The sequence below is a fragment of the Procambarus clarkii genome, chromosome 35 (genome assembly GCF_040958095.1).
Source record: "Procambarus clarkii isolate CNS0578487 chromosome 35, FALCON_Pclarkii_2.0, whole genome shotgun sequence".
NCBI classification, from domain to species: Eukaryota; Metazoa; Arthropoda; class Malacostraca; order Decapoda; family Cambaridae; genus Procambarus; species Procambarus clarkii.
In genome coordinates, this window is record NC_091184.1 from 29,603,550 (window position 1) to 29,625,864 (window position 22,315).

Sequence of the window (22,315 nt, forward strand, 5' to 3'; positions counted from 1 at the left end):
TTTAGCCTGTAGTAACTTTATTTTTGCATTCACATGAACACTTTGACTACAGATAACAGGAAATACACGATACTAAATGACAACGATACCATGTGAGAAATGTATTCATATATTTTATTTCAGATGCTGAAGTAAATCAAAGCACACAGGAAATGTGTGTAAATTACACATATATAGTTATGTAAAGATGATTACTACATAGCATGGGACTTTAATTTGTAGTGATATCTCTGTCTTAAATGCTTACAAGTTGATGAAAATGACTATTGCATTTTCTAGTGATTGCAGAATAAGTGCTTCAGCACACAAAGCCATTAGCAGAGAACTATAAAAAGAAATTACAGCAAAATCAATGAATGAGCTGTCAACTCATCATCTTCATTGATGGAATAAAACAAAGCTTTAATTTCTCAAAAATGAAGGTTATTTGTGATTTATGAAGCTAACCAAACAATGGAAATTTATGTATCACAATAATTACCCAAATTACTCTTATCTCACCTTAGTTTTTAAGTGATTAAATTGGCAATCTTAAATTACAACTTAAATTACCGCTTTCCTGGCTTAGCACATTTTGGCAATTACTCATTTCCTATTGTAAGTAAACCCTTGACAGATGCAGCTGTTCATACTTACAGTATGCCAAATACATGTGAACAATTATATATTTTCCCATTCAATCTATCGAGTCCATGGATACTCCTTGCCGTACTGCCTTTTAAGATAGATTACCTGGGTCTGAGTTTCCAGGCATGCCAACTCCTGTACAGCTGGAGCAAGCTGTTCTACGTGGGTCTGATAACCTGAGCCTGTGGAAAGGATAAGAAAAAGATAATTATTTAGTCCCATAATTAAATTCCTATAATGTCCTTCCCTCACTACCAGGAGAGACCTCAGGGTTTCTCAAGCTTGTCTGTCAAGCTTCACTAACTTTCTGAATAATTCCCCATGTGGTGGCAAATTATCATTTGCTCTCCATGCCTCAGAGAGGGGCTCAAGTTTTGGCTTTGGCTGCCGATAGGCCAAGCAGGACTGCATCTAACGTGACCCACTTGCAGGAGCAATGCTCGAGCCTGCAGGCACAAATAGGTGAATACAAATAGGCGAGTACATACACACACACACACAACCTAACATTGCTGGAAGATAGGAGAGCTCGGGAAGACATTATCACTACCTACAAAATTCGAAGAGGAATTGACAGGGTAGATAAAGATAAATTGTTTAACACAGGGGGGGTACTCGAAGAAGGGGAACACAGGTGGAAACTGAGTACCCAAATGAGCCACAGGGACGTTAGAAAGAACTTTTTCAGTGTCAGTAGTTAACAGATGTAATGCATTAGGCAGTGATGTGGTGGAGGCAGACTCCATACACAGGTTCAAATGTAGATATGATAGAGCCCAGTAGGCTCAGGAATCTGTACACCAGTTGACTGACAGTTAAGAGGCGGGACCAAAGAGCCAGAGCTCAACCCCCCACAAGCACAACTAGGCAAGTACACACATATTGGAACTGTTCATTTAATGTTTCATACATTTTTTTTCATTCCCTCTGTATTTGTTCCCTATTTTCAATCTCTGGATTTAATCTTTTAAATGCAGCTTGCTCTTAATAAATTTATAGAAAAGGCCTGGTTCTGTTTTACAGTTAATATGTGTAGCAATAATACTTAAATATAGGTACATATTTTCCTTCCAAATAAATAGCATGTAGCTGTACTGCTTTAGTGATGTTTACCCTTGAATAAACCTTCTAGTTCCAATAAAGATAGAAATGCATAATCATTTATTTGCTAATTTCATCCCTTGTTCTACTAAAGAACTAACACCTAGGGAGCAGCATCATGTAGAACCTTATCACAAGAAGGCATTTTCAAGCATTAATAACTTGAGCACTTTAAACTTTGGCACAAAATTGTGCCACTTCTGTAGCCACAGTAATTAAAAGCATGCTTGTAATAACAAACACCAATGACAGGAATGGTCGAGCACTGTGACAGTAAGCACATCAGTGTGAAAAACGAGCAGCAAGAGCTACAAAAGTGCATGCAGAAAAGAACATGGAACAACTGGGAGTATAGTGTGTCATGACAACATTCTCCATACAGAATAAGAACAAATAGTGTACTGCACATAAATTTTAAACACTATTAAGAAAACTTACCAACATTGGCTCTCTTTTCACCATAAATCACTTTGCCATCAAATTCGTCAACTGGAACTTTCATTTCTTGATCGACCTGCTGGATGGTCACTCCCAAGTGCTCTTCAATATCAGCTAGGTACTAGTGGTTCAGATAAGAAAAAGATCACTAGTGAAATAACAAGGGTGTCAGTCACAGCCTAACATTTAATTCACATTATAAACAAAATATTTTGAGTGCACTTCAGTGTAAAATGTGATTCTCAATGTAGTGATGGACCGAGGCTCTTGAAAGGTAATATTGTACTGGTATTTTTCCATTGTATACATCTGTCACTACCCTACTATACTCATATGAACAAACACTGCCTAATCTTGCATATTTCTTCCAATCATTATTTCTTTATTCTGGCTTTTCTAAAGCAATAAATTACTTGTGTAGAGGAGGAAATGTATATGTTTATCTCTCAGAATGTTCGGCGATACGTTTATTGCTTGTGATGTGTGTATGTATGTATTAACACGATGTACTGAACGGGGTGAGAATAGCTTGAGCTACCTCATCCCTTTGTGTGTATTTTACCTCAATAAACTTATTTCAATTTCAAAGCAATAAATGGTTCCTAAATCTAAAATATGGCATTTTATTACCGATTCACACCTACAGTAATTTTGCGTCCTAGGCACATGTAATTAAATTTATGTTTGAAAGGGTAAAGGGTGCCGTTTACACTGCAGAGAGAGAAGCCAAAGTTTATTCAGATAGCTTGAAGAATAAGATCAGTATGACACCCAGAAGCTACAGAATATCTGTAAGGAGTGATTTGAAATACAGTAAAGAGGCCTCTGAGATAATGTAATTGGCATTATTGGTGCTGCAGAAGTATGTAGATTGAAGAATTTGTGCCATGAAGAAGTTATTTACTGTTAATACATATTTTAGGAATAGGGGGACACATACACTGGGAGTTAAAGTGAGGAAAAAAGAAGAAAAAAAAGAAGAGATTCAAAATAGGAGGAAAAAACACATTCAAATTACAAAAGCTGTTAATCACCTGGTGCACTTGCATCACTAAGGGGAAGCGCCAGAGACATACAAGTACTTGACTTCCTAATCAGAATTTATCACTTTTAGGCTCTAATATTTTTTTTAATACTGTATCAGTTTTAGACTAGAGCCTTTCAAATCTTTAAGTAGGCAATGATGTTCTATATATATCAAATGTGAAAGATAAATACGACAAAAAAATCTCTTGAGGACTAACCTGTGGTTCGTTGTACCAAACGCAACAACCACCTTCCGTTGTCAACCGCGTGTTAAAACAGTTACGCCCACGAGTTGAACACCACTCTCCATGGTACCACACCTGAAACAAGAGAAGAATATACAAAATTGATACTCTATTTTTAAATTAATCCCTAGGCCTTTAATACTGAACCTCGTGAAAGACTTATCAGGAATGTCAAGGAACGTGTTATTTCAAGGATGTTCTTCCGAAGTCTGATTAGGGAATGGTTATAAGACAACAGGATCACAAAGAACATTGTGTGAGGAGCATGTTCTGCAATTTCCAATTTCAGATTCACTTATAAATACATGCATGACAAATATTAAAGAACTTGTTCACAACCTTCGGGAGACCAAATTGAATTATGCAGTAGCATTGAGCTCATCTTGAAAAGTACAGGAATTAACTGGAAAAAATGTAAAGACATGCAGCTAAATGGCTTCCAGAACCGAGAACCAAGAACTACTAGGAGAGGCTACCAATTAATTGGCTACTGGGGTTCAAGGTTCCCCGTGGCCCGGTCCCCAACCAGGCCTCCTGGTTGCTGGACTGGTCAACCAGTCCGTGTCCCAGCTGTTGGATACGGCTGCTCGCAGCCTGACATACGAATCAAAGCCTGGTTGATCAGGGATCCTTTGGGGGTGTTTATCTAGTTCTTTCTTGAACACTGCGAGGGGTAGGCCCATTAAACCCCTTATGTGTAGTGGAAGAGTGTTGAACAGTCTCGTTCCTCTGATGTTGATAAGAGTTCTCTCTTAGAATACTTATTGCACATCTGCTTTTCAATGGGGGTATTCTGCACATCCAGCCATGCCTTCTGGTCTCGTGTGATATTTCTGTGTGCAGATCTGGAATCAGCTCTAATATTTTCCATGTATAAATTAGTATGTATCTTTTCTGCCTGTGCCCTAGAGAATACAGATTTAGGCATTTTTAGTCAGTCTCTGTAATTTAGATGGTTTATCGAGAGAATTCTGGCAGTGAAGGATCTCTGCATGCTCTCCAGGTCAGCAATTTTCCAGCTTTAAACGGGGCTGTTATTGTGCAACAGTATTCCACTCTAGAAAGCACTAGCACCTAGAAAAGTATCATCATTGGTACAGCATCTCTTGTTAGAAAGGTTCTGTCATTTTTCTTGCAATTGTGACTGCTACTTTATTGTGTTCTTTATAAGTAAGATCTTCTGACATGATTACTCCCTAATTCTTTATATTCCTTTTATGTTCTATGGTATGATTTGACTGCATTTTGTACATGGTTTCCGTTTTGATATTTTTTATTTTCCATAGCGAAAAAGTTGGAACTTATCTTCATTAAATACCATATTATTTTCTGTGGCCCATTGATTTACATCAGGGTATAGGTTAAATATACCAAAGCTAGAAGACAGAAGAGAGGTGATATGGTCACTACCTACAAAATTGTAACAGGAATCAATAAAATTGACAGAGGAATTCTTGAAACCTGCCATACAACTTCAAGAACACGAGCTCACAGACTTAAGCTAAGAAAACAAAGGTGATGGAAAAAATATTAGAAGTTCTCTTTTGCAAACTGTAGTAGATGGTTGGAACATGTTAGGTGGTGGTGGATGCCAAAACCATCAGTAGTTTCAGAGCTTCAAAGTACTAGCCTAGACTGGACACCATGAGCATAGCTTTCATCCTGCAATTAAACTTAGGTCATTTCTAGACTGACACTATTGTAAGGAGACTTCAGATTTTCCTGTTCCTTTCATACAACTGTCACATATGAAGGAGTTTTTTGGAGTGTGCACATAAGAGAGTATCCAATGGAAAAGTATTCAATGTTGCAAAAAGCTGCAACATACCATAAATTACATTATCATTCTTTCCTCTTTAAATATTAACCAAGCTACAACAAAAGTCTACATGTGAGACTTTACACAGGTTACTTAGGTTTAAGGAATTCATCTTGACAATAGTGAAAATAAGGACAGCGAAAGCCAATGTAAAATAATGTCAAGTCAGGGGCTATTACCAGTTAATAAAGAATGCAAATATTGGTTTAAAACTCTAACCTTCTCTGGCACAGCAGCAACAAGGGAGATAGCTAGACCCATTCTCTCTGCTCTACCCACACGCCCAATACGATGAACATAGTTGCTCTTCTCATCTGGCAGTGTCACATTGACTATAAATGGCAGTCCTCCAACATCTGCAGCAAACATTTGGATGTTTTAACAATATCCTCATATCCTCAGGCATCTTTTAAAATATAGAGAATTTCCCCAAGAGAAAACCAATGCATGCAACGAAAAGAACTTACCAATTCCTCGAGCAGCTACATCAGTGCATATAAGGAACTTCACTCCACCATCCTTAAATTTTTGGAGATTCGCTTTGCGTTCATTAGGCTTGCGGTCACCATGGAGACACACACACGAATATGGATTGCCTCTGTTATTGGCCCCTCCTCCTGTTAAAAGTTTTGGGGCAGTCAGGGTTTAGTTTAGCACAATGATAAAGGATGACAAATGTTCCTATAAATCAACTCAGTATTTTAATTAAATGCAGCACTAATCTCATACCCCTCTATGGGCTCCATAGGCTCAATTTTAATTATACTATATTTCATGAGACTATGTATTATGAGGAATATTTAACCTCACTAATCAACCAAGGTCATTTCATCAGCAGTATATATCGACAAGGACTGATTTTATGTATAGCCTAAGATTTCAAACTCCAGCAGGTAGAGGGGCTCGCATCTGCTTCCTCACACCACAAGTAACCAGATGCCATCTTGGGGAAAAATCATGGGCACTCCTGGCTGTGAGGGGCTCAGTAGTGAACGAGACCATGAGTAGTGCATACAGCGGTAGTTCACAACACCGTGAAGCTTGTGCCTACAGCATCACTTAATAACAACGAAATAACTTAATTTAACAATGATCGTGTTATATAGATGATCCTGACAGTGTTAAAGACTTTGTACAAGGTTCAGATATCAGGGAAACCAATGCTGGCTATGACATTTACAGCAAGAGACACATAGCCACAGGTTGGTGCACCTATGCATCAGTAATGGGACCTCATGGTCCTTTAGAAAAAGAACATGTGAAAAATTATTCATATTCAGGATTTATTGACCAGGTTTCTCATAAGAGCACTGTTTTGGCTAGTGCTGTAGTGCATCAGGTGGCACTTTGCTTCGTCATGTGCCAGCAGCAAATGAGCATGTGGGACTATGCTGTGGTTGTATCTATATTAAAAGAATATCATCCACTGGAACTGCTTAGTGGTTCATAATATTGCATAAAAATGTAGGTACACACACATAATGTGTATATACATTGTAATAACTACAAATAATGCATATTAGTGTTCAAAGAATATAATAGTGTGCATATTAGTAACAAATACATGTGTATTTGTTATACATGGGTATGGGCAAGATACCCATGTATCTTGCCTTACGGCTACCGTGTGTTGGTTCCCAGGATTAAAGTCCTTGCGGGCTTGGTCTCCGATCAGGACTCTTGGTTAATTTATTGGTTTAATTTATTTAAAGATTTACAAATTCAAGACACCTACCGATCTGATTAAAATAGCGCTCTAAATTGTCACAATCCAACTTAGTGCGGCAGAATATTAGTGCTTGATCCATTTTGTGTGTGTCAATAGCCTTAATGCAGTACTCTCCTTTCAGCAGCTTCACCGCCTCACTTAATGTCTCTGAAAGGAGAAAAAACAAAACAGCAATGAATGTAAAGAAATGCCTCTTTCCTGTAGATGTCCAATGGCCCTCCTGAAGCTATCTCACCAAAATTGCTCCGTGCAAGTGGGTCACACCAGTCACGGAATTTGTTTGGACATGATTCGATATTCAATAATGCTATATTCATAATCCTATATATTCATGATCATAATGTTAAATTCAAACTATTATTAACTACTGGAAAATATTATCAAGTATTGCATTATTGGGAGCGAGTACTACATAATACTGTAATCTCAATGCTAGAAGGGTATGAGATTAGCGCTGCAATTGAGTGGTGGACTGGAGCACTAAAGTAGAATTCACCAATAGAACACAACAGAACTGAGTAGGGAAGTTAGTTGATGGCAGGGGCCAGGCCAACTGGTCGTGCCGATCGGTACTAATGAGTTACAAGCTAGCTTAAGTGAACCTCAAAAAATATTCATAGCTCATAATGTGAAGCAGCATATTACAAACCATTAAAATTGGCAAATGGTATCTAAATACATATCTGAACAAGCTAAATAAAAATTCTGGAAACCAAACTGAAAAGCATAACAAATTAAAACATTAGAAGCACTTACACTTACAGAACTTTAAAAAACTAAGACACATTCTCAAATATTAACTGTAAAGCTTAGCCTTGCACTTTTATTTGCTTACCAGGTGTATTGTTCCCAGGTCGTACGCCATCCTTAACATGCACGCCATCAGTCTGCAGATGGCGACGAAGATTGCTCCAGCTACTATCCGTTCTGGGATCAATGGTTACGACAACGTGGTGGACAGTCTCGGGCACAGCATCTTCCCCTTTAAGATCTACCCAGGTCGGGAAGTGCATCAAACGTTCCTATGTAAAGTTTTTCCATAGTAAAATTCACTGGTCAGAGCAAACTTATTTTAAGGTATTGAAATATCTGTACTCTATTTGGAATTCAGAGGCTCTTTAATTTCAAGAAAATATTCTTAGTAAAATTTTTTTTCTTCTTTTTACAAATTTCTTGTACATCTTATTTATAGACACTAATTAAAAAAAAAAATTACATGATAAAAGTTTTGGCTTCAACATGTACACCCTTGTTTATGTAACAGACTAGTACTGTAGCTACCAATTCTTTCAAATAATCTGCTATAAGAACTGACATAACAATGATTAGCAATACAGTACATTATATTTATACTGTACCATTTACAGACAATTCTATTTTATCAGTTAATAATAACATTTAAATACAAAATACAGCAAGTACTGTACTTCTGTTCCTTTTTTTAAGTGTAATCTGCTTTAGATACATTTTCCATCTCCTTAATACGATCAAGCAGAATTTCAACAATTTTCTACATATTTCTGGAATAAATAATTTAAATTGACTTAAATAGTGCATTGCAAGTGCATTGTTAGGTACAATGTACTTGCACCATCCACACACAGAATTCTTAAGTTCAGTGTCTAATATCAGACAAGCTTGCTCCACTACCACTATGTTCCACTTTCACGAGGTTGAAAGGCATCAACACCAAGAAAACACGGAGGCGTATACGAAGAGATAAAACTTGTTACACATATTACACAATAAATTAACCATACTTTTCACAAAACACAATCACAACATGAATGACCACACACACACCAGTAAATCAATAGCAGCAATGATCCACAGTAGTGCTTAAGTAGGTATACAGAGCTCCTTGTGAGATGCCAATTACTGCAAAAAACAACAACACAAACTTCCTCTTCACAGGATGATGATGGGATGAAATGCAACCCGTCCTCTTAAAAATAACGTCACTTTGGGCTCGTATGCGCACTATGGCATACGAGCTATTTTCACTTAATTATTATATAGTATACCATAATCTAAGATAATTCATAATCCTTAGTCTTAAGATATTGCACAGTTGAGAAGGCACAATTTTCCTTAACAAACAAGTGTTACCAAATAAGGGTTCAGAAACTTACTGCCATGCGCTTCACTTCAAAGGAATGTAGGGTGGCAGAACAGACCACCATCTGGAGTCTCTTGCCTTCAGATGTGATTTTGGGTATGGAGTTGTAGATGTTATTGATGAGACGCTCATGGCCCTGCAATACCAGTACACTTGTATACAAGATAAACTATTACATGAAACAAAATATGGCAAGAAATTTAATGCAGTAAATGAAAGTCAACAAAATACAGTAATGCATCAAGTTACCTTATAAATAAATCAGCTGTATATTTAAAGTCATTTAAAAAATATGACCAACCTTTCCAGGATGAAATCTATAAAAGTTGCCCAACTCTCAAGTGCCCATTTACTGATAGCCAAAGACGCACATTAAGGAAATGTGTAAATGTTCCACGAGTAGTTGACTTAATACAAGAAATCGGGTAGTCAAGAGTTCTTAGTTTTTTTTCTAATTCATAAGGCAAGCTGATGATACAGTACTTGAATTTATATCAGGTATTCCTACATATTTACTACCAAAATATAAAAAGTACTTTTCCTTGGATAAAACCAAACTTACCTGTTTAAGAAGGCCATCAGCCTCATCCAACACAAAGAATTTGCAAGACTGGAGAGAGAGTTGTCCGGTATTAATAAGATCTTCCAAGCGTCCTGGAGTACCACAAACAATATCCACACCTGCATTGAGTGCTGCTATTTGCTCCTTCACGGGTATACCACCAACAACAAGAAGGTCACGAACCACTGGATTATCTAGATGTTTACGAAACATTTGAACCTGTTTTAGGGTCTGTTCTGCGAGTTCTCTTGAAGGCTGTTAAATGATAAAAACTTTTGTTTGCATTAAAAAAAAAAAAATGATCCGCTTTTGGAACTTGCCACTCTACCTAAACTGTTTAACAATTCACATAGCACAACATATTACTTTTAGTTTGAATCTTCATATTGTATGTATCCAGGATTTAATAAACAGGTTAGTTTAGAAGCAACAGTGATGTAAAAAAATTAATCTGTACCAAACTGTATAGGTTATATTGTTAGACATCCATCCAGCAATCAATATAAACCAGATACTGGACAAGTAAATACAGACCAGTCACGTGTTACCATTCTTACCTCAATAATGACAGCGTGTGGAGCATTGTTCTGAAGCTTTTGTGGCTTGTCTCCACCTCCCTTCACACCTGAGCTCACAGTACAGTCCTTGCTGGCCTGAGACACTGCTACGTATCCCGCTTTAGGTGGGTGCTTGAACTCTGTTGCGCCAAAATTGAAAGACATCTCGGCATTCTGGAAATCACGTAAATTGCTATCATCTGTAACTTTCAAATATCATTAAATTCACTGAAGTTATTCTTGCACTTTATTGAAATTATAGAGATTTGAGTAAAGAACCAACAGTCAAAAACTGATAGAAAATTCAATGATAAATTTACTTATTTGTATTAATTTTCTTAATGACCTAGATCATAAATATGATCCAAATTTTGGAGGTGTCACTGTATATACATGACCACTATACACTTTTGTGCCTTAGACCATATCTATAATTAATTAATAATGTCATCCAATTATCCACTGCTTAAAATACACAACTTACATGAATAATGCATATACTATACTACCAACCTTCAAAACTACAGCTGGATGGAAGACAGCATTCTTGAATTCACTTCGTAATGTGAAAGCTTTACCTAAATCAGTGCCATTTTTGCTGTAATGCATCTCCATGGCATCCAGGTTGAGATAGCAACCAATCACATCCCTGAGGCCAAAAGATTCACCATAGTCGTCAAACTGCTTGCAATTAGACTTTTTTCCAGTGCCTCCAAATCCAAATCCCGATTTACATGTTCCAAGATCTAATGCTGCCTGAAAATATAAGTTGTTTTGGTTGTGAATATAAAAAATATTATTGCATAAAGGCAATTGATAAAATATAACGATCTCCCAATGCAGGTGAAAATACAGTACAAACTACAGCAAGCCTTTGCCTCTTGAAGTTTTGAAAGCATTAAATTCGCCCAACATGAGGTAGGTACTTTACTACAAATACGCAAGTAATGGTTTACTCAGCCCAAATTAGCATTTTAATTTGTTTTACCAACTTTCTGCATTAAATTCTTGCATAATTATATAAATATTTACTCACTTTCATTACTGTTTTGGAAACAATGGCTGTTTCCGGGATGGAGGTGTCAAACAGTTGGGTTTAACTTTACCAGTGTTCTCTTTGGCGTGTAACCATGTTTAATAAATGATATTCAATCAAGTCATTTTCTGATATGCAGAGTGCAGCCGAATTTCCCTAAACTATGCCTCGATTCGTCTGACTTTATCAAATATTTGTACATCATAATCAATGGATGTGCTAGTCGATGCATTCAAATATGGTGCCGACTTTCCTGGCAGTTGCGTTGATTTTAAGGATTGAATTTATTGGTAGTTGTATACAGGTATAAGTAAATAAGGAAGATTATGATATGAATACAGTACTTGTGAAAACTTCACTACAAAATCATACCTACCATAGTACCAGTTCTGAAGCAATTCTATGAATACCATTTTGAAAGATTAATGCAGAAAACTGGCCCTTAGGCTATGTTTTTGGGAAGATATGCACAAGATTTGATCCAAGAAGTCGCTAGAGAACTACACTGCCCCATTTCAATTTAAACTCGTTACACCATAGTAATTTGTGTAATATCAAGTTGATAGGTAATGGCATTAATAAGATATTGCAGCCCATTCACCTGTTTTAATAGTACTTATAGGAAGGATGAGGACGATTATACATGTACATATGGGCCAATAGGCTTTCTGCAGTTACCTTCATTCTTATATACCGATGTACAACAATTAGAAAGTAGAAATTGATGTTTTCTATTTTCTAATAGTATTTACAATAAATACTATTGAATTTTCACAAACCGAACACCATTTTCTACTTGTGCTGCAAAGACAAACTATCCTAACCTAACCTTCCTAGGACAAATCTGCTATTCAAGGCACAATATAGTATATATGCTCGCTATACTAGGCCTAGGAATATTTAATTTTTTTTTAGCTTAATTTTTTTTTCTGTAAAATGAATAGTACAAAGTTCTACTATCTAATTGCTTATTATGTCAATGCCTTACAGCAAAAATTTGTACTATGGTGCACAGTCACAAAAACTACTATCTAAACAGGATGGGTTGGATATGGAACAGAAACCATTTAAAAATATATAATATAATCCAGTAAAAGTCATAACTAGGTATTCACACTGGGAATAGAGTATAGTACAGTATTACCATTTCTACTGAACTATAAAATGTTCAGCAGCAGCTAAAAGAAATTGGAGGAACAAAGGTGCCAGCAATACTGCCTACCTGAGGAGTTGCCCACCCGACACGACACAACCCTTCATCCGACACAACGGCTTCATAGTAATATTTTCCCTTGCCAGTGACACCCTTGGTGCAACGGGCACCCTGCCATGTTTTAGGATCCCGTGACTGGCACCGCAAGCCATCAGGTGTCACAGCCATTCCTGCGTCACGGTCAAAGAAGCTCATCAACCAGAGAGGAGCTATTTTGCAAAAAGAAAAAAAGAAAAGAATAATAACAGTATAATATTAGAGTAACAACATTTATAATAATACTATTTATATTAAAATTTATGTACAGTACACTGTACTAGTATATGCATATTTATATTTATGTATACTAAAAGCATTTATAATAATAATTTTCAGATATCAAGTACAGTACTGCAATAAACAGGCACAAAAGAGCAATGGACACTTGCATATTTCTTTAGTAACTTTTGAAGTCTTGCCAAGCTGAATATCCTTAAGTGATTCCCAGACAATTTGTAGGATGGGAAGACAGAAAGCACCAGTCTTGCCACTGCCTGTTTCAGCTGCCATGAGCACATCCCCACCTCCCAAAATAAGTGGGACTGCCTCATTCTGGACATCCGTTGGCAACCTAAGAATGAATGTTACAATAGATAATGAGTTTACTATTTTGCAAGCTTTGGGCTAACATTTCCTGTGTCCACCTAGATGATTACAATCTTTTATACTTAATGATTTCTAAAATTACTAATTAATTAATGAATGTAATTAAATGTTTGTGTTAGTTCTAGATATACCTGAAGAGTCTATAATTTACCCTTAAAAATTTGCAAACATTTAAAATCCAAAAACTTATAATCCGGCTTGAATTATGACGAAAAGCGAATCAGACCAAAAATCATTCAGTTCAGTGAAGATGCGGTTGATCTACCAGAAACATCCTGCTCAGAAATTAGCGAAGTAATGAGCAGAATAAAGTACCACATGACAGACTGGTGAGGAAATTACAAGCACATGCAATTAATAGTAGAATACTGTACTAGGACGAATAAAACATTGGTTAAAACACAGTTAAGGGTCATCCTTAATAGAAATGATTTCAACTGGAGAAATCTTGAGTACACTGTACTGCAGGGTTCCATATTGGGGCCAACCCTTTTTGTCAAATACATCTATGACAAATGAGAATACAGTATTACAAACCACATTATCAAATTTGCACATGACCAAGATCTATGGTGAAGTGGGAAGTAAAAATTATAATTGAATTAAATGGAGAAAAGAAAAAGATTAAATGAAATCCAAAAGTGGTTGGAAGACTGTCAAATACTTTTTAATATTGAAAGATGCAAGACTTGCATGCGAGGCATAATGCACATCACAACTACAAAATCAACATTATTTTGCAGCAGATTGATGAAGAAAATGACAGAGTCAGAGCCCACTGATCATTGAAAGTTGCACAAGTGGGAACTCCAGTATTAAACTTCTCCAAGTTTTGTGCCAGAAGATGTACACATTGCTACCGACAGATTGAGCTGCATAGACTACTGTACACTACACAAGTTTGGTTACATAGCGGGTACAGGAAGACTTGCAAAATTTATACCCAAGTACCATGTTTACAAGCATGCAAAAAGACGATTAGTGAAAGTCAGCATGTACCTGGTGCACAGAATGCAAAAGTTACCATGTGTACTACTGTATTGAGTGCTTCAATGAATTTACTCATGAAGTACTGAGAGAGTATTATGGTGTAAGTACACTGTACATTGTCTCACATTATTTCAGAGTATGTGAGACAGTAAATATTAGTGAAAATTTAACATGTAATATTGACCACTTTTTTGTGGACACATTAGTGACACTTATCATTATTAAAACATTACACATGTTCTACTGTGTACACGAAAACATAAATAATAGTATTATTCGATAAAAATCACAAGAAAAGTATCTGTGGCAACTCGCGGGTCTTGAATCACCCAAGAGATCAGCTTCGAGTCACTCCTGCACATGTGCTCAACATCTTGTGATGACATTGTGACAAATTAGATTTTGTAATTGTTTTTCCATTTACATGATCAGGGAGGCAATTTTAACAACATTAAAAAAAAAATTGGGTATAATTTTTGTTGTGCACCATGAAGTTATCATATTAAACAGCTGCACAGTACATGGGCTCATTTCTTAGACAAGTATGTATAAGTATGTTTAGGGCAAGTATTCACAAATGAAAACATTAAAAAAAAGTTAATATTGCAACCATACTAGTTTTCCATGCAATACAATTTACTTTAAATCTCTCTATAGTATTTACAGGGAATATACAGTGCATAATCATATCATACCATACCCAATGAAGAGCAAATAAAACTACTAGTCCATTTCAATTATTATTTACCAACTATATTTACTCCAGTACAGTATTTGAAACACTTTATTGAGTACAGCGTTGCATAATGTACAAGAGAATCAGCAAACTTACGTCCAATCCATCTCTTCTACAGCCTTAGCTATTTCTGGGAGTACACCCATTTCTGAAAAATGAATATTATATAAATTTCATAAGCCAAAGTAATTGGTTAGTAACAAAACTTTTAATTATCTTGTTTTAGACTTATGAGGAGGGGGCAGCATTAGCCCAGAAGAAAAAATGCAAAACTATTGTATTGTTCTAGCAGGTTATAGGTATAAAAAAAATAAAACCACTACAATATTCCATTCATTGCATCATTCAAACTATGTAAATATAAAAAAAGACATGCACTCATCTCTCACTCTAAGCAGTATCCAACTGCTTTTTAAGACCTGTATACAGTGCTATCTCATGAATTGTCCACCATAAACAAATACTGTACATGCACTCCATCCTTACAAACTGCTTCCACCCAGCCACTATTTCCATAACCCATTTGCTGTTCACACTCATTTCCTGCTTCCTCACTAAGTTTGCCCCACTATCATCTTGGTCCTATTCTCCTATCCTGTCAGGGCGCCTGACAGCTGGGTGGACAGCGCTTCCGATTCGTAGTCCTCAGGCTCCGGGTTCTATCCCCGGTGGAGATGGACACAAATGGGAAAAATGTTTCTTCCACCCTGATGCCCCTGTTACCTAGCAGTAAATAGGTACCTGGGAGTTAGACAGCTGCTACGGGCTGCTTCCTGGGGGTGTGTAACAAAAAGGAGGCCTGGTCGAGGACCAGGCCGCGGGGTTGATAAGCCCCGAAATCATCTCAAGATGACCTCAAGATATCCCAACATCTCAAGACCTCAAATTCACACCAACACACACTTGCTTATCTATTATCTACTACTGTATTTTTTTACTTGCTACTATTATCCATTCATTCAACACGCCCAAACCCACCTCGGTACATACTCTGGGATCCTTTGCTCCATCAGCTTTTCCATATTTTTTTTTTTTTTTGAGAAATATACAAGAGTTGTTACATTCTTGTACAGTCACTAGTACGCGTAGTGTTTCGGGCAGGTCCCTGGAATACGATCCCCACAAAGAATCGTTTTTACAACCAAGTACACATTTTACTGTTGTGTTAAACAGAGGCTACAGTTAAGGATTTGTGCCCAGTAAATCCTCTCCGGCCAGGATACGAACCCATGACAAAGCGCTCGTGGAACGCCAGGCCACTACAGGTGTAGTCTTACCACTACACCACAGAGACTGGTGTCTCTCCATGATAATTTCACATATACTGCATTCAAGCTCAACAAGCCCCAATGTAAGTCAGAAAACAGAATTCACTTTTCACCCATAGGGTTATAAGCCCATGGCACTGCCGACCTGCCAAAGCCCTAAATTCCAAAATATTGCTAGTACAGTATTGCAATTTAAAATCCAGCCATACCACACATACAACCACACACCAGCCATACCACACATACAACCACACGCTACACCACACATACAACCACACGCTACACCACACATATAACCACACGTCCCTAGTAATGTTATTCCATCAAGCCGGTCCAATGCCCGTCAAAAATCTAGAAATCCCCCCACCCCTTTCTTTAAAACTGCCCCTTGGCACTGAGCCCCAAATTACCTTCAAAAGCTGCCATGTTGACGAATTCTGGTGTAGGTAGACAGGAGACAGACGTACAGAGCGAGGGAGAAAAGAGTGTAGAGGTTAGTTACCGTCGGCAGCCTGTCAGCGCCACCCACACTGCCACCCCGCACCTAAACTATTGTTCCGAACCTTAATGGAATCTGACCCATATATCAATCAGGTCAACCCATGTGTTGCGTTTCCAAAAGGGTCGCCCATGTTAGAATCGGTGAACGCCCTAGTAATATTGTTGAAAACATCTTAATAACTTATTAAACCAAAGGTCTTTTTATGTCAGAAGAACGGCAGAAACTGGATCTATATATGAAAACTCTTTCAGGACAAAATTTAAAGTAAAACTAAAGATATTTGTAGTTGTATAAAAGTTGCATTTTTCATCGGTCGTAGAGCCGGAAATCCGCAATATTCATCTCAGAACAATGCTTATTTCACGCAGAAAATCTTATGTTCTGGCGGGCGGCGTTCTTGCGAACTATATGGCTTTTAAGTTGAAAATTGTAACTGTTAAGAGCATTCTATTGTGGTTTTAATATTGAACATTTATACATATACGAAACAGACAAATCTGGTGTCCGAAATAATAAAAATATTAGTGTGCGATGTGATCAATGTAAGGGGGATATTGGGTGTGCCTCGTATCCCCTACAACAACAAGAAGTTCGAGAGCGATGAGGCCGCCACCTACTAGCTTCAGGATGTTGTCGAATCTAAATCAACAATATACTACCGCCGCTACTTTCTCGGAAACGTAAGTATCTGCCGCTTTACTTCTCTCACCCTGCCTAGCCTGGCCTGGCCTGACCTGGCCTAGCCAGACCTGACCAGACCTGACCTGGCCTAGCCTTACCTAGCCTAGTCTGACCTGGCCTAGTCTGACCTGACCAGGACTAGCCTTACCCAACACTAATCACCACACGTGACAGCCCAAACGAATCGCAAATAAGTACACGTAACAAGTCATATGCCCGGACACTCTTTCACCTTCCTTGAGGTTATATCTTGAGATGATTTCGGGGCTTTTTAAGTGTCCCCGCGGCCCGGTCCTCGACCAGGCCTCCACCCCCAGGAAGCAGCCCGTGACAGCTGACTAACACCCAGGTACCTAATTTACAGCTAGGTAACGGGCATAGGGTGAAAGAATTTGTGCCCATTGTTTCTCGCCGGCGGCTGGGATCGAACCCAGGACCACAGGATCACAAGTCCCGCGTGCTGTCCGCTCGGCCTCGGTCCGACTTGGCCGACCTTGGGGACTGAGTGGTAACTATTGTATAGAAGAGCCGGCTCCCTGAGAGTGGTAAGAGGGCGTGATAAGAGGCTAACGTGTGATCTTGAAGGAAGTCGATAAAGCAGACAATTTTCAACAGGAAGGGCAGCATAACGAGCAGACAGGAATGGACAGACAGTCGGTTATCCCATAATGTGTAATACGCCCCGCACAGCATGGGTGGAGTGGGGGGGGGGGTTGTAGCAGGGCACAGTATGGTGATGGTGCGGGTGAAGTACACACCCACTGAATTCCTGCCATCAATAATTGTTTTCATAACCATTAGAACAATGGCATCCCTCCAGCCACCATCCTTCCAGTGACCCCCTCCTCTGGTCCTCCACCTCAGACAATAACCCCCCACACCCCCTCTCCCTTCCAGACATCAGCATGTCAAAATCATTACTGTAGAGGGAACCACATTCAAAGTGCCCGCCAAAGGAGACATTTTACAGTATAGGCAGGGCTGTGCCCTAATTGGTGGACGGCGACGGCGCACAGCCTACCCGCGCGGCAGCCCGCGCAGGCCGAGTGGGCCAGATTTGAACTGCATGTGACCCAACGCGGACGACGCCTGCCCGGCACCACTGGCACTTAGGATATGTGCCCATAGGACCCCTAAGAGGCATTGACTCCCTCTGTCCTACCCTTCCTGAGGAGCCTAGACTTGCTCCACCTACCCTACCAGCCCTTCCTCTCCCTACGACGACAGTTCCAGGTGAAATATTACTGTACTATTGTTGTAACACGTGGGTCACCTCTACAGTACCATAATGTGTTTAAACTATTTAAACTAAGTCATTGTGTATCTCAAGGTATCTTAATTCATTTGAAAGTGTACATGTGCATTCGTTCATATACTCGCCTAATTGTGCTTGCTGGGGTTGAGCTCAGGCTCTTTAGTTCCACCTCTCAACCGTCAATCAACAGGTGTACAGGTTTCTGAGCCTATTGGGCTCTATCATATCTACACTTGAACCTGTGTATGGAGTCAGCCTCCACCACATCACTTACTAATGCATTCCATTAGATATAATCATATATGATTACACATAATCATAATCATTCCATACACATAATCATATATGTGTACGTCAACGTATACATACATGCGTATATATACCTCATATTAAAATACTGATAAACGAATGACCATGAACAAATTAATTTATAATTGTAGCATTATATATAATTTTAATAGACTAATTACGTGTTTATACATTTGAATGGTCCAGACAGGTGGCCAGCCTTGGACATATACACTTCTGGTAGGCACAATGACCTCATGTTATTGAGGTCATATATAGGTATGAGCAGTCTCCGTGGTGTAGTGGTAAGACACTCGCCTGGCGTTCCGCGAGCGCTATGTCATGGGTTCGTATCCTGGCCGGGGAGGATTTACTGGGCACAATTCCTTAACTGTAGCCTCTGTTTAACGCAACAGTAAAATGTGTACTTGGATGAAAAAACGATTCTTCGCGGCAGGGGATCGTATTCCAGGGACCATAGGATTAAGGACTTGCCCGAAACGCTACGCGTACTAGTGGCTGTACAAGAATGTAACTACTCTTGTATATATCTCAAAAAAAAAAAAAAAATGTTAGACCCTTGATAGATTATGTGAGAGAGAGAGCTGGGGCAGGGAGGTGCGTGCCCCAGGGAGATAATCCATGCCCATGCCCCGCCTCGAGGTCAGTTCTCGAGTCACACCAAGAATAACAATCGAGCAAGTTGTCCTGACCAGGATGTGGCATATTAGGGAGGGTTGAGGAATAGGAAGCCTGTCTGATAGGGCACTTGGCAAGCAGCTCTCCCTCAGTCTACCTATCTATATGGAAGAAATGTATCTAGGCCCTCCTCCCCCCTGCCTATTCTCTCTCCCCCACCTTTCTTCCTTCATTTCCTCCCTCCTTCCCTTCCCCTCACTGGTGAGAGAGTAGGAGTGTGAGAGTGGTTAGAGAACTCGTAGTTCTCACGCTCGTGAAATTGTCTGCGACCCTGGAGGAGTAGAGCAGAGGGGGGGGGGGGTGAAAGTAGGTGACGATGGAGGAGTAGAGGGGAGCATTATATGCAGTGAACGTAGGTGTCTATGGAAGAGTACATCATAGAGGAGGGTGAAAGGAAGGTGACGATGGAGGAGGAGAAGGGAGGGGGTGTGAAGGTAGGTGATGATGGAGGAGTAGAGGGGAGGAGGGGGGCAAAGGTAGGTGTCTATGGAAGAGTACATCATAGAGGGGGGTGAAGGTAGGTGGCGATGGAGTAGAGCAAAAGGGGTGGGGGTTGAAAGTAATCCCGAGTTTAATTTTTTAGTTATATATAGTGACACCTCGGCTTACGAATGAATATTTATGAACTTTTCGGGTTACGAGCCTAATTTCTTCGAAAAATTTGAATCGGGTTACAAACTTTGCCTCGGGAAAGGAGTTTGTTGATATACGTATGGGCTGACCTAGGCGTGGTGGCATGGTGATCGCGCCTCAGTTTACCAGTGTCTCCTGCCTAGTAAGTATCGCGCCTGAATTCTTTGTAAAGCATTACATTGTTTTGGGATTTTTGGCTATTTAAACATAAAATTTGTTATGATATATCTTGCCATGCGTCCCAAGAAAGCCAGTGGTAAGGTTCAAGCCAAGAAAACACATGTGAGAATGACCATAGAGGAAAAACAAGAGAGCATTCATAAACATCAAAATGGTGCACAGGTTGTTGAACTAGCTAGGCAGTACAACAAATCTATGTCAACAATATGCACTATACTTACTAAGAAAAAGGACATTATGAGCATTAAAGTGGCAAAAGGCATATCAACAATCCCGAAACAAAGAAAACAAACACTTAAAATAAAATAAAAATAAAATAAAAATAAAATAAAATAAAATGTTTATTTAGGTAAGGTACATACATACAATAAATTTTTACAAAGATTGGTTGACTTATAGGTAGAGCTAGTACATACAATGCCTAAAGCCACTATTATGCAAAGCGTTTCGGGCATGATAAACTTAAATGACAAGCTTAATACTAATTGAGCATAATGAGTAGAATGAAAACAAGAAATGAAAACATAGCTGAAAAAGCAGCACAAATACAATTATGTCGACAAACAGCGCTCTTTAAGAAAAAACAGACATTGGTTGACAATAGAAGGGTAAGGTAGGTTACAAGGAATTTATTAGGTATAGCTTCGTTTTTATCTTAAACTGGTTGAGAGAGGTACAGTCTTTAACATGGTTGGGAAGGTCATTCCACATTCTGGGCCCCTTGATTTGTAGAGCATTTCTAGTTTGATTAAGTCGTACTCTAGGAATATCAAAACTGTATTTATTTCTGGTGTGGTGCTCATGGGTTCTGTTACAACCTTCTATGAAGCTTTTGAGATCAGGATTGGCATTATAGTTTAGCGTTTTATATATGTATAATACACATGAGAGAATGTGCAGTGACTTAATGTCTAACATATTCAGAGATTTGAGTAGGGGTACCGAGTGATGTCTGGGGCCAGAGTTGGATATTGTCCTAATAGCAGCTTTGTGTTGAGTAATTAGAGGACGTAAGTGATTTTGGGTAGTAGAGCCCCAAGCACAAATACCATAGTTGAGATATGGATAGATAAGGGAGTAATAGAGAGTCACCAGGGCAGGGCGTGGTACATAATATCTGATCTTAGAAAGAATGCCCACAGTTTTTGAAACTTTTTTGATATATTTAGAATGTGTCCCTGGAAATTCAGCTTGTGGTCAATGAGAATGCCAAGGAATTTGCCATCTAATTTGTTACAAATTTGGGTATTGTTTATTTTGAGATTTATTTGATTAGAGGATTTATTGCCAAACAGAATATAGAAAGTTTTGTCAATGTTAAGGGTGAGTTTGTTGGCAGTTAGGCAAAGATGGACTTTATTTAGCTCAGTATTTACTGTGGCATTAAGAGCAAGGGGGTCAGGACTGGAGTAAATGAAGGTTGTGTCATCAGCAAATAGAATTGGTTTGAGGTGTTGGGAGGCATTTGGAAGGTCATTAATGTAGAGAAGAAGGAGGAGAGGGCCAAGTATGCTGCCCTGAGGAACACCAATGTTGATGGGTAGGGTGGGAGAAATTGTTTATTCACAGAAACATATTGGAGCCTGTCAGTAAGGTAGGATTTGAGGTATTGTAGGGAGTGTCCTCTGACTTCATAATGATGTAATTTAAGAAGAAGGTTTTGGTGGTTGACAGTATCAAAAGCTTTACGCAGGTCCACAAATAACCCAACAGGGAACTCATTTTTATCAAGAGCTGTATGAATCGAGTTAAGCATACTAATAAGTGCATCGTTAGTGCTTTTTTGGGGTCTGAAGCCATATTGGCAAGGGCTAAGTATATTGAGTTTGGCTAGATATGAGTAAAGCTGCTTATAGATTAGTTTTTCAAAATTTTTTGACAAGTTTGGCAGGATTGATATAGGTCTGTAGTTGTTAACATCTGTGAGATCACCACATTTCTGGACAGGCGTTACTCTCGCTTTTTT

The 22,315-nt window shown here is 38.7% G+C and overlaps 1 protein-coding gene and 1 long non-coding RNA gene across 7 annotated transcripts in view; one reads left to right on the forward strand and one right to left on the reverse strand.

Annotated features, from left to right (window-relative positions):
• LOC123768476 (ATP-dependent RNA helicase Ddx1) lies at window positions 1–17,226 on the reverse strand. 5 transcript variants are annotated; one of them, XM_045759056.2, is made up of 15 exons: window positions 16,522–17,226; window positions 14,940–14,991; window positions 12,901–13,082; window positions 12,482–12,681; window positions 10,737–10,979; window positions 10,224–10,397; window positions 9,667–9,921; window positions 9,118–9,240; window positions 7,821–8,007; window positions 6,992–7,132; window positions 5,724–5,873; window positions 5,476–5,612; window positions 3,411–3,512; window positions 2,167–2,287; window positions 1–809 (listed from the first exon to the last, which is right to left on the reverse strand). In XM_045759056.2, exons 1-15 carry the CDS (start codon window positions 16,535–16,537, stop codon window positions 682–684), a joined length of 2,211 nt encoding a protein of 736 aa, XP_045615012.1. In that variant the 5' UTR covers window positions 16,538–17,226; the 3' UTR covers window positions 1–681. The 5 variants fall into 5 exon arrangements, with proteins under 5 accessions (XP_045615012.1, XP_045615016.1, XP_045615013.1 ...); XM_045759060.2 differs by lacking the exon at window positions 16,522–17,226 and adding an exon at window positions 15,834–16,384; XM_045759057.2 differs by lacking the exon at window positions 16,522–17,226 and adding an exon at window positions 15,822–15,964.
• The window catches only part of LOC138371420 (uncharacterized), a 16,591-nt gene continuing 11,428 nt past the window's right edge, over window positions 17,153–22,315 (forward strand). For both annotated transcript variants that reach the window (XR_011230456.1, XR_011230457.1), the window contains exon 1: window positions 17,153–17,293. This is a non-coding gene — a long non-coding RNA (uncharacterized lncRNA). The remainder of the gene's footprint in view (window positions 17,294–22,315) is intronic.